Source organism: Cyprinodon tularosa, unplaced genomic scaffold, assembly GCF_016077235.1.
Source record: "Cyprinodon tularosa strain WSP-4 unplaced genomic scaffold, ASM1607723v1 ctg787, whole genome shotgun sequence".
NCBI classification, from domain to species: Eukaryota; Metazoa; Chordata; class Actinopteri; order Cyprinodontiformes; family Cyprinodontidae; genus Cyprinodon; species Cyprinodon tularosa.
This window is the reverse complement of record NW_024039548.1, coordinates 74,636-87,753: the sequence shown is the minus strand read 5'-3', so window position 1 is coordinate 87,753 and position 13,118 is coordinate 74,636. Positions and strand designations below refer to the sequence as shown.

Below are 13,118 nucleotides of genomic sequence, written 5' to 3'. Positions count from 1 at the left end.
TTTGTAATATGACTAGACTTTAATGAACAAAATTAATCATTAAAGTGAAACTCGTTTCAATTTACCAACAGGTTCCTTTTTCAGCCTTTGGAATGATTTTGTATCGTCCCTCAAGAACAGTCTAAAAAACATTGTCAATTTGTTCCTCAGCAAATGGAGCTGATGTACAAAAACACTTTATAAGTACAAATCTATATTTCCTGAAATTATCAGTACTAGCTTGAGCACAAACTGTTTTCCATTTATCAGCCATGTTTTCTGTCTTCATTTAAATTTAATAGCAAGCATGGCCAAAAACAGATGGACACTCACATTTATTAAACATTATATTAATATAGTCGTTTTTTTTAAGCAATATTTTTTATTTCTAGCTTTTTTTAATAAGATTTTTTATGCTTTACTTAATCCTCTCGAGGTCAAGTGAAAGGAATTCACAATTTTTAACAAGAAAAATCTTGTTGGCCCCTGATTACTTTCAATTTGACTGATTTTGAACCATATTTCAAAAAATTTCAGAGACAACTGGTCTAAAGTGAATACCTTTCTTCAATTAATTTTCCAAAGCGCTCATTCTTTTTCAGATGGAATTCAATAACTGATAAAAAGCTTGAAAATGAATCAAAGCAAACAGTCATTAAGATTTAAATGCCATATGGATCAATGTGCAAAATCTTAATAGAAAAAAATGAGTTATAAACTTTTGCACAAAGGTTCTAATTCTGACGTATATACGCATTTGATATTTATTCTAACAGCGATCATAAGAAACAGACCAAAGTACGAGCTAATGTCCTTACCTGGCAGGTCAGAGAAGAGTAGGATGCATTCATTGAAGCCATTAGCCAGCAGACGGTCCCTGAGCTGCTGCAGTATGGCGACGCCAATACAAAAAGGGAATGAAGAGCTTCCTAGCAGCAATGTGTCCCACAGGTGGAAGATTTTGTGCAGAGGAAATACATCTACATGCCAAAAAGAAAAACAAATACAACTGAGGTATTGTGTTATGACCTGGGGGAAATTGTTTTGATGAGATCTAGTTCTTTCAATTCATAATAAAAGATGCACAATCAATCTGTAGGTTAAGAGCATGTGATACATTTGTGTTTGTGAATTAAAATCACAAGCTCACAAGGCAAAATTGAGCAGTGCCTGAAAGCATATTTGGTGTAGGAGGCAGCTGGGAAAAGGTTTTAGGTGGGCGATGTTGCAAAAACAAATGACTGGAAGAGCATCAGCAGGCTCTGGAGCTTTAGTCCATGAACCTTCATTATGCGCCAAGTCTTTTCAGGCCAAAGAAAACCACATCCTGATAACGCATCCCTCTGCAATTATTATTTCGATCATGACTTTCAGTGTTCCTAAATATATAATTTCTTTTCTCTTGACATGCATAAACTTCAACCAGACTTGGTGCTTCTGTTTATACTATTCAGATTTATTTTCTCTTTTATAAGGAAGCAAAATCCCACTGTGGTGTGGTGGGCTGAGAGCTGGGAGAACAGCTCATAGGGTCTCCAATACATTAGCAGTCAGCTGAATAGACTGGTAGGAGTGAGCGACAGGTAGCGTGTCTGTATGTGAAAGGAAGCAGGGCCTCCAACCTTGCTTCGTATTGCATTGAGGACATTAGTAGTCAGAGAAGACTACCTGAATGCTGGACTCCCACGCTGGTTCAGTGGAAGGATGTAGAGCAGAAGTGTGCCAAACTAAACTCTGCATCCTCACTTGAAGGAGCATGTGTATAATTAATTTAAGCTAGTGTTATTACATTGCCAAGAACAGGAACCATATTAACCACCATTGTGGCTAAGATCAGAGAATAGTTATTTTAAAATAAAACAAATGTGTCCAAATTCATAGAGCTGAGGTTAATAGAGTTAGTGTCACTGGTAAATAATTAGCTGGTTTTATTAATGACTTTAAATTATGGAAAGATCAAAGCAGAATTTAACAAACAATATAAAAAACCCCCCACAATTTTAGCAAATTAACTCTTTATAAAAGCTGAGGTAAGTAAATCATTATGAGTGCAGACAAATGGTCTGGAAAGCATTGCATAAGATTATAAGTAGTAGTAAACCATTTGCTTAAACTTTGCAGCCTATGCATGATATAGCAGCGGTCTCCAAGTAATTCTCATGTAAAACAAATAGTCAACAAGACAAAAATTATCTGGGGAACTAACCACTAGAGGTTAAGTATCAGATCCATAGAAAGTGGATGCTGATCTATTTAAACAACCACAATGGATGACACAATGCAACAGGCAATATTTTGACAGAGGTGGTATAGCTGTCTTAACAAAACTGAAACCATCTAAACCACCTGGAGTTGGGAAATCTTGCTAAAAAAAAAAAAAAAAAAAAAAAAAATCAGTGAGTCTTATCCAATTCAATAACACCTCAAGATGAGGATGATCTGCTAAAAGCAGAAATATTAATCGTTAATTATATTTTGTTTTGTATGCAACTTCATTTTTTAAATTTACATTCTATCCTTTTATAAGAATTATGTTGACCACAGAAATATTGTATTCAAGAGCAATTAATAAAAGGGTTTATTTCTCATTTTCATATAATATCAGCTATAATTCTCTAAAGTTTATATAAAAAAAATTTTTTTTTTTTTTTCTCTAAGGTTTTTTCAGGCCGTAGTTTTCTTTATTTATATTATTTTTGAAAGTAGCCTAACAGGAATTGACAGAGATGGGGGGTTAAAGGTCGATGGGTCGGAACCCGATTCTCAACCAACAGAGGATTTGTAATTTCATTTTACAACACTTCTGATGAGTTTCTGGAATCAAATTGTCATGTGTTGCATGACTGATTAAACTAAATTAAGCCTTTTAACATATTAAAGCCTTAATTTAGTCCTTTATGACTTGGATCCAGCCTCCTACAATGTAAGAGTATTGTTAATTACAGCTTTGGGATGCTTTGTTATTATAGTTCTACTGACAAAAGGGTCTTCAAACTGTAGTAATTTACCTTTATCGGTCTACCTAACTGGTGCTCTAATGTAAGGAAGCTTAAAAAAACAAACACATTAAAATAGTAACTTACGTGTAAACATTGTGAGGAACCAGGGGATAGCATAAAGCTGTAAGGAAAAAAAAAAACACACACAGAGAGGACAAGGAGAGGTTAGATCAGTTACTGGCCTTTATAAGCTTGGATTTTTATAAACCATGTCAAACACGACTCCTCATTTTAAAAAAAGTCATCAATATTAATTTTTTTTTAACTGGAGATACTCCTGACTGAGAGGCAGAACAAAAATCTACTGAAATAAATAAAGGACTTATTTATATTCTGAAGCAAAATGGAGAAAAACAACCCAAACACTTTGCAAGTTCAGTGATCCTTCCTCTTTATGTCAGCTGAAAAATAAAAGAACACACTGACACAGAGACACGGTATTTGACATTAAACCTGTGAAGCACACCCTCAGCATCTTAGATCTGTAAGAGGAAAACTACAATTTGTCTCGGAAACGTAATTGACCTCCGATTCTAGAGGAGCTGGTAGCTACTCTGTAATAGGGACCTGCTTTCACGAATAGTGATGAATCAGGGTGTCTCTGCTTTCCCAGTATCATCCTGACTGAGGGCAGCCAGATTGGATTAGTGAAGGTGCAAATTGCAGACTCAATAAAGAAAATGGGACTAAATTGAAAAGTTCTGGAATTACACAACAGGCTAAATTCAATCTATTCGCTAACTATGCTAAGAAAAGAGGAGCGAAAGGAAAGCTTAAAGATCCATGATGGGTTTCTGTTTCACCTAAAAAAAAACTGACATAACAATAGCATAAATACTGTATTGTAAGGATAAAAATGAGAAAAGATTCTCAAAACTGCAGATACAGACTTAATTTTGTCAGTTTGAACTAAACCTTTTATGTCATGAAGCCAGATTAGATGTTAACTTCAGACTTCTATATCAAAAATTCTTATATTAACACTGCTTTTTTAACCACAGGAGAAACAGTAGATTTAATATCCATTATTTCTAGCAAAATGGTCTAACATGCTTGTCACCTGAATCAACTAAGATATCACAGACAAGGTAGACCCTGGTTACTGATATCAGGGTAAGTCAAAATTTGAAAGAGTTACATCAGCCAAGCTGCTATGATTTTCCATCAATCCTTTCTACTGGGCTGAATATGGTATGATGTGATAAGAGTGAGCTTTCTCAAGCTGCATTGAGAAAGACAAAAGTCAACCTTCGTCTTCCACCGCGTGTAGAGCAGCATAGACTTACCCATGGTTCTAAAGAAAGACATAATCTGTTGCTTTAAAGCTGCAGCATCAAAAAGTGCAGAAGGAAGCTACAGGCTCTGAGCCCCCTCTGTCAAATTGTCTCCGAGGCTCCTCCACAGATGACACTCATTCGTCAGCACCATACTAAATCCATGGACAGACGGCACAGACTTTAACCTTGTCACTGAGCAGAGCTGTGAGGAAGAAGGCAAAGGGCAGTGGAAATTGGCCGATAGTGAGAGAAATAAGCTACTCCTGGCAGAAGGCAGTCATTAAGATTGCCTGGAAGACATCAGCCGCTGTATAAATTACTCGCTGTGGACTATGGGGAGAACTTGACCGTGACCACCAATTCAGGGAGAGAGGATGCGGAGCAAAAAGTGTCACTGCCAATGAAGAGATATTCGCAGCAATCCAAAGATCGCAGTTTGGTTTGCCCACGGCAAGGAGCAAGAAAATAGGAGTAACTGTTCTAATCACTGAATTTACATTGAAACAAAAGCTGCTGTGTAAGATCAGCATCATGTCATATGTCCTGCATTGTGGGCTGCCGTCATTAGTCTGTCAGGACAATTTCATTCTGTGTAACTTACATCTGGAATGAAGCCAATCTCATTTAGGTGGTTGCTTAGCTCTGGGTCATGGAAAGCAATCATCTGGGAGAAAACAGTCAAGTATTCTGAAACAAAAGCATGAGAACATAAAGGTTAAAAAAATAAAAAAATCCTTTACTCTACAGCACGAAATAATTGTGGCCTAAACAGCTTTGAATCAGTTTATCCTTTTACAAGTTAATATTTCTTTTTAATTAACAGTGAAGAGAAATAACTAAGTTTTATGCTTGATCAGGTAATTATATTTTAGAAGTAATAAAATAGTTAATTGAAATGTGCAAATTTTTCTAATGACTAAATAAATTTCTGCTAATTTCCTTACAAATGTTTCTTATTATAGTATTTCACCTCTAAAAAGATATATGGAAAATGTATTATTATATAGGGTTGTACAAGATTTTTGTAAGAGGAAATTAAGAATTTAATTTTTTTAAGAACATTATGATTTCTGTCTTAGATCTACAAATGACTAAATATAGAGTCAAAATGGACAGCTACATATATTCATATACAGTACATCAAAACTAAGAGAAAGAAGAAAAAAAAGTTGCCAGACAAAAATTTTTTTAGAAAAAATGGTAATTAAGTATAATCATACATTTTTTGCATTTGATTTTCTTAGACTTCAATATAAATTTTTTACATAATTAAAAGGGTGTGTTATTGCTAAGCACATTACACTGTATTATGAAACTGGGGTTCTGCAAACTTTCAGTAAGGTGCATTTCAAACCACATAATCAAATTTAAAACTGTTTTGAACCAAAGGCCTTATTTACAAAACACAGCTTAACTTCTGTACTTCAGTTAAGTTTTGTTTTTGTTTTTTCAACTCTGGCATATGTTAAGTCTGCTGCCTTTACACTTAGGTTAGTTACCTGTAACACCTTTTCCACTCTGTAAAATGTTTGCATGCCTCAAGTTTTAATGTGTTTTCTGGTAGCAAATTTTAGCCACGAACTGAAATCCCAGTATGCAAACCGATTCTCCACATGTACAGAGGTGGTAAAGCTACGTTTACACCGCATGCAGTCAGACCCGCCTCAAGTGCATCTTTGATGCTCCTGAAGTGCATCCAGTATAGTGAGTCCAGATGCTTCTAATGCTTCTGTGTTCAATGTCAGAGAGAGGCTTTGTTATATTTGCTGTCATAAGTGGGTAAAAAGTAGTTTTTATATGTTTTTAAGTGAGAAAGTCAAAATGAGAACATATCTGTGCAGTCAGTTCATCAAGATTACGATCCTGTTTAAATATAATTTTTCAATCGGAGTCGGTCAGACCCCAGTACACAGGCGGTGCTCTGTCACTGGGAATCAAGCAGCAGCTGCCTCAGGCCTGTTCACCTCTTGGGGGTTTTCCCTACCGTTTGTAGTGGCTGGAAGTACATGATAGCATTTTTTCATGTACGTGGTACAAACTGCAGGCAACAGAATAATAAAAGCAAACATAATTTGCAGACAGGTTTCGACATTTTAAGTTAATTTAAGCAGGTTTTTTTTGTTTTGTTTTTTTTATTTTATATACTCTAATAAGAGGGAAATTACTTATCTGCATTGAACCCATCCCTTTGGGGAGCAGTTGGCTGCCATTGTGCGGCGCCCGGGGAGCCACTCCACCGCCAGTGAGTGAACTGTTTCAGAGAAGTGATCATAGCGTTCTGCATCAGCAGCCTTGTGTCTGTTTCCATGCCAGCTCCCAGATAAGCTTCTCTGATTGGTTGATGTGGCGCGTAGAACAGCAAAAATAATCTACAGAAGCACCATAGAGAGCGTTCTGACCAGCTGTCTCTCTCTGTGGTGTGGAGGCTGCAGAGCTTCTGACTGGAAGAATGTGAGGAGGGTGGTGAGGACAGCGGAAGGAATCATTGGGGCTCCTCTTCCCTCCATTAAGGACATTTCATCACAGCGCTGTGTGTCCCGAGCCCGTAATATCATCAAAGACCCCTCACACCCCCACCATGGACTGTTCTCCCTGCTGCCCTCTGGAAAGAGGTTCCGCAGCATCCGCTGCAGATCCACCAGGTTGTGCAACAGCTTCTTCCCCACTGCCATCAGACTGTTGAACCTTTGATCCACAATCCGAACTCTGCACCTATTGCACATTATCGGGCATCAAATGCTGCTGAACTTTTAACTTTTAGCCCTTTAAATTGTTCATCTCATTGTATTTTTCAATAACGCATTTTTTGCACAAATGCCATTTTGCACTGAACCACTGCAACTTGCACACTGTCTCTTATCCTCTGCACTGTTCACACTTTGACCACTGCTGCACTTTTTGTATTTTTCTATAACTCGTGCCATTGTGAAATATCAATGCAACGTTCATAAGCTGTATGTAACGCAATTTCGTTCTGTATGCACCCTGTGCATACAAAATGACAAATAAAGAAGTCTAAGTCTAAGTCTAAGTCTAAAAATGTTTCCAACTCCAGCATCTGCTGCTAATGATGCTCAGAAACCTGCTGATCTAGATGCACTGTAGGACCTTTTGATGCCCCTTGGTGCGTGTTAACCAGTGAATTTGCATGTAAACCAGCTGCTTCTGCTGCTCAAAGCACGTGCGGTTTGAACGTAGTAGAGAGTCAAATAAGAAGGATCATTTTGATATAAACTTTGGAATACAAACATCAGTTGCCTGTAGTTATTTAACAGTTGCTTGCACAAGAACTGCAGATCTTAGAGATGGTACTTTTTTGATTTGTGAAACACTAAATGTCCTTGAATAAATCTGGCCCCATAGGGCTGATGACCTGAATAACAACTGTTGTTTATGTTACAGCATATTAGTAGCAGATTTCCTTTACTACAACACATGGACACAAAAAATGTTGAAAATGCATTTCTTTAGGGAAAAAAAAAAAAAAAAAAAAAAAAAAACATAAAATCTTAGAGCTAGTATTAAAATTTTTCAAAATCAAGACAGACTGAGACTGTAGAGAAACCCTGATAATAGCACTCTATTCATTACAACACAATTGGAAATTGTATAACAGTTTACATTTTTGAAAGTCTAAACATTTTACATTAGCATCTGATCATACCACTTTGTTTAAACTAAATCAAACATTAACTACCTCTACAACACTGCCATTCGTTAAAGGATAAGATCTGATCTCTGACAGGGATCCAAAGAAGTGTGAGGCAGCTGTTTATCTGTCACACAGAAGCTGATTATCACATTTCACTGCAGGCATTTGCAGTTTCATTTGTTTCCATTTTTCTAAATGACATGGCTCAGTTGCATACTCTATTAAGACAACATGAAATTAGTTTTCAGTTTAGGAGCAACACTGAGCCCAGATTTAATCAACATTAGGGTGAAAGGCGGATGCTCTTTGTCAGCCAATGATAATTTGTTTTTGAACGTAAAGCCTCTGGGAGTACTTAATCATTAGAGCTTAATTTACAGGGTAGAGGACAAGAACAACCAAAAGAGAAAGACGTAGTCTCAGAGATAAACGGCAACATCTGGTAACTACATGTTATGCTAAAGGTTCCTCAGACAGAAAAAAGTCTGTTCTGGTATATCTTACCTTGGATGACATGAGAGTTGTCCTTCAGGAAGAAATTGTACAAGTACTTTGGAATGAAGGCAGACATGCAGGCATATGCTAATGCTACACAAAGAATAAAAAAATGTTAATATAAAGTAAAGATTAGCATTGACAAGAAAATATTGTTTTAGCCAGAAGTGCATGAATGTACTAATTTTAGGCTTTCAGTTGTTTATTTGAACATAAAACTTGACCTGAGTGGAGGTGAGGCTTTCAAACCTGAAAACATGCTAGAATTAAGTTGCATGTATGTTTGTATGTAATGTATGTTGTAATATAGATGGAGGATAACCTTAAAATTGACCTCCAAACAAAGATTCAATTGTGGAAATGGGAAAAATAATGATGTTCCTTTAGGACAATGAAACTTTGACTTCAATCACTCTGTTTAAATGTAATGACTAAATTAAAAAGCTATGTTTGTGGCATTAAAGCTAATCTGAATGAGCCTTACATCTTCTGCTAAAAAGAGGAGCCAAGAATTAAATCAGAGTAACACATCCAATTTCTATGCAACCCGGAAATCAAATATTGCTGATAGTGTATTTATATATTTAAACTTGATAATTTAAGTATATGTGCAACAGTTCCCTAAATTCCTGTCAAAATGGTTAAAGTGTTAAATTAAATGCACAGTCAGTTATGAAAAAAGGGGTTTGAAATAAAAGATTTCACAAAAAAATAAATAAAAAAATCAATATGAACTTGATGTTGGTGATGAGTGCATGCAAGATGGAACTGTAATCTAAAAAGTTTTAAAGAGATCCTCACCTTCATTATTGAAATTCAAATACAGGAAAGGAGCACAAAGCGAATCCAAACCTAAAAGGAAAATCGTATCAAACAGATTACAGACCAAACCAAAACCTGCGATCTAGAAATCTAGCTTCTAAAATAGGGCATAATCGCCATCTAGTGTTTATATCGAAGTATTACTATGTTGAAATGCTAATGAAACAAAGAGTTAAACAGAAAAGGAGATGACTGGTAGGGACTGACCCTGCCAGTACACCAGGTCAGGGTGGGAGACCACCCAGGCTTTTAACACACGCCTGAACTTAATATGACCCTGAGGAGATGACAGAAGCTCATCGTATTGGTGGCAACGTGGGATGTCTACCTCGATCTGCAGCGAAAGATAAACACATATTTAGCAAAAAGAGAAATTCACCTGAAAAAGGACAACCTACTCAATGGTTTGCGTTTACACCGTTCCCATACCTGTCTGTCAGTTGGTATGGGAGTGTCCTTGTCGATGCTGTCATACTTTGCTTGAATGTCACCCTGTACCAAAAAAAAAATGCAAGAAAACATTAACCAATGAGGCTTTTTTTTCTCCATTTGATTTATTCTAATATTTACTTTAGGTTTGTACCTCAATGCCAAGCAAGGCTGCCCAAGCCAGACCTCTAACCAAAGGAGGAATATCCAATCTGGCCTCTTTCCACACAAGGTTCTTCTTATATGGATAGCCCTGAAGTTCAAACATTTTTAGTGCTGTGAAAAACTCACCCATTAAAATGTAATAAGACCCTAAAACTAAACTGTAGGAAAACTGACAAAACGGTGTTCTACAATTTTTACAAAAAAAAATAAGACCAGAAATCTGAGTGGTTTACATTTATATTTAGCTCTTCTGAATAAATTTCATGTAGAACTGCCTTTTCAATACATTTCCAACTTGATGTCAGCTTTTCCATTAAGATAATTGAATTGTTGCCTCTTCCTGCAATATAATTCAATCTCAGTAAAACTCCATATATGCAGCTATGGATAACAATTTAAGTTGTGACATACAGGTGCTGGTCATAAAATTAGAATATCATGAAAAAGTAGATTGATTTCAGTAATTCCATTTAAAAAGTGAAACTTGTATATTATATTCATACATTACATACAAACTCATATATTTCAGATGTTTATTTTGTTTAATTTTGATGATTACAAATGACAACAAATGAAAATCTCAAATTCATCATATCAGAAAATTAGAATATTGTGAAAAGGTTCAAAATTGATGGCCCCTGGTGCCACACTCTAATCAGCTAATTAACTCAAACCACCTGCAAAAGCCTTTAAATGGTCTTTCAGTCTAGTTCTATAGGCTACACAATCATGGGGAAGACTGCTGACTTGACAGTTGTCCAAAAGACGACCATCGACACCTTGCACAAGGAGGGCAAGACACAAAAGGTCATCGCTAAAGAGGCTGGCTGTTCACAGAGCTCAGTGTCCAAGCACATTAATAGAGAGGCGAAGGGAAGGAAAAGATGTGGTCGAAAAAAGTGTACAAGCAAGAGAGATAACCGCACCCTGGAGAGGATTGTGAAACAAAACCCATTCAAAAATGTGGGGGAGATTCACAAAGAGTGGACTGCAGCTGGAGTGAGTGCTTCAAGAACCACCACACACAGACGTATGAAAGACATGGGTTTCTGCTGTCGCATTCCTTGTGTCAAGCCACTCTTGAACCACAGACAGCGTCAGAAGCGTCTAAAGAGAAACAGGACTGGACTGCTGGTGAGTGGTCCAAAGTCATGTTCTCTGATGAAAGTAAATTTTGCATTTCCTTTGGAAATCAAGGTCCCAGAGTCTGGAGGAAAAGAAGAGAGGCACTTCATCCACGTTGCTTGAAGTCCAGTGTAAAGTTTCCACAGTCAGTGATGGTTTGGGGTGCCATGTCATCTGCTGGTGTTGGTCCATTGTGTTTTCTGAGGTCCAGGGTCAACGCAGCCACATACCAGGAAGTTTTAGAGCACTTCATGCTTCCTGCAGCTGACCAACTTTTTGGAGATGCAGATTTCATTTTCCAACAGGACTTGGCACCTGCACACAGTGCCAAAGCTACCAGTACCTGGTTGAAGGACCATGGTATCCCTGTTCTTAATTGGCCAGCAAACTCTCCTGACCTTAACCCCATAGAAAATCTATGGGGTATTGTGAAGAAGAAGATGCAATACACCAGACCCAACAATTCAGAAGAGCTAAAAGCCACTATTAGAGCAACCTGGGCTATCATAACACCTGAGCAGTGCCACAGACTGATCGACTCCATGCCACGCCGCATTGCTGCAGTAATACAGGCCAAAGGAGGCCCAACTAAATACTGAGTGCTGTACATGCTCATACTTTTCATGTTCATACTTTTCAGTTGGCCAACATTTCTATAAATCCTTTGTTTTTATTGGTCTTCAGTAATATTCTAATTTTCTGATATGATGAATTTGAGATTTTCATTTGTTGTCATTTGTAATCATCAAAATTAAACAAAATAAACATCTGAAATATATGAGTTTGTATGTAATGTATGAATATAATATACAAGTTTCACTTTTTAAATGGAATTACTGAAATCAATCTACTTTTTCATGATATTCTAATTTTATGACCAGCACCTGTATATTTCCAATTGAATCCAATCTCAACTTTGACTGGGTCTTTTTAAGACATAAATGTGCTTTCATCTCACACTGCTTTATAGGTTGGCATTGTATTTAGTTTTGTTGTGTTGCTTGAAGAAAAACCTCCAATATTCAGTAATCTGTAGCCTACAACAGATTTTCTTCAAGAAAAGCCCAGAGTTAAGCTCCGCTGCTCTTCACAGAAACTCTGAACAATCTTCACTTCTCTAATAAAGCACAGCATCATACTGCCACCACTATGTTCTGAGGTGGGAATGATGCATTTAGTGGGAAGTGACTGCTAGCATTTTCGCTCATTGTATAAATGGCAAACACATGTCCACATGTCTTTTTCCTTTCACCCCAAATGTTTACTTTAATTTTGTTAAACTTTCACATAAAAACAAAAATGAATACACTAAAGATTCTAGGCTGGTAACCATTCAATCCCAGGCATGGATTCTCACTGTGTCTAGAGATGCACATAAATACGTATGCTGCCCTGACCTTCAGCAGCCTGTCAAACAGGATGATGCGGATGAGCTGGTACTCTGTGTCCCTCTCGCGGATGATGAGTGGCAGCGTGACAGTGGACGACAGCTCATTGCTGCTGTTAGACTGCGGCAAACTCGCCTGCCTGGAGGAAGGTGGAAAAGGGATGTGCCATTAGTCGTGCCAAAAAATAAATAAATAAATGACAAGGGGATGTGATGTGAAAAATAGTGACTGAAAGGAAGGTTTGTAGGATCTTAAGTTGGAGGAGGCTTACTCGTCTTCTAGTAGAGGGTAATACGCTTCTCCAGCGACATCCTTCAGTCTCTACGGAGAAATTACATTCTTTCAGGTCCTGTTTGCAACTTTAGTCTGTGACTAGATTTAGCACCAAAACAGTCCAATCTGATATACCCTGTCATTTATGTAAAACATGAACAGCCACACAATTTAATAATTTGCAAATACAATAAATGGACAAAACCAAAAAATATATGCATTTTAAATTATAAAAATACTAACTCTGTAAAACAACTGAATCAAAAAGATATATATATATTGCTCATTTTAAATAGAACTAAATGAAGAAATAAAAAAATCATATTTCACTTTCACTTCAATTTATTTATGTATCTGTAGGATGTACGACTTACTCCTCTTCTGAAAGTGTCTGAGTTTGTTTATTGATTGTTTGGTTTCTTGGCTTGAAGCCAGCTGTAAATCATAGTTCACAACTTTTCAAAATGGAGCCAGAATCGTCTCATTATTTTAACGTTTGTCTGCCTTTCCAGCC

General features: G+C 36.9%; 1 protein-coding gene across 1 annotated transcript in view; it reads right to left on the bottom strand.

The window, feature by feature from the left end:
• The window catches only part of tbck (TBC1 domain containing kinase), a 47,272-nt gene that overhangs the window by 26,722 nt on the left and 7,432 nt on the right, over nucleotides 1-13,118 (bottom strand). Inside the window, exons 13-22 of the mRNA XM_038271011.1 lie at nucleotides 12,603-12,652; nucleotides 12,341-12,470; nucleotides 9,808-9,906; nucleotides 9,654-9,716; nucleotides 9,432-9,558; nucleotides 9,204-9,254; nucleotides 8,412-8,495; nucleotides 4,857-4,942; nucleotides 3,063-3,099; nucleotides 798-959 (exon numbers count right to left, since the gene is read on the bottom strand). Of these exons, the coding sequence (XP_038126939.1) occupies nucleotides 798-959; nucleotides 3,063-3,099; nucleotides 4,857-4,942; nucleotides 8,412-8,495; nucleotides 9,204-9,254; nucleotides 9,432-9,558; nucleotides 9,654-9,716; nucleotides 9,808-9,906; nucleotides 12,341-12,470; nucleotides 12,603-12,652 (889 nt within the window). The remainder of the gene's footprint in view (nucleotides 1-797; nucleotides 960-3,062; nucleotides 3,100-4,856; nucleotides 4,943-8,411; nucleotides 8,496-9,203; nucleotides 9,255-9,431; nucleotides 9,559-9,653; nucleotides 9,717-9,807; nucleotides 9,907-12,340; nucleotides 12,471-12,602; nucleotides 12,653-13,118) is intronic.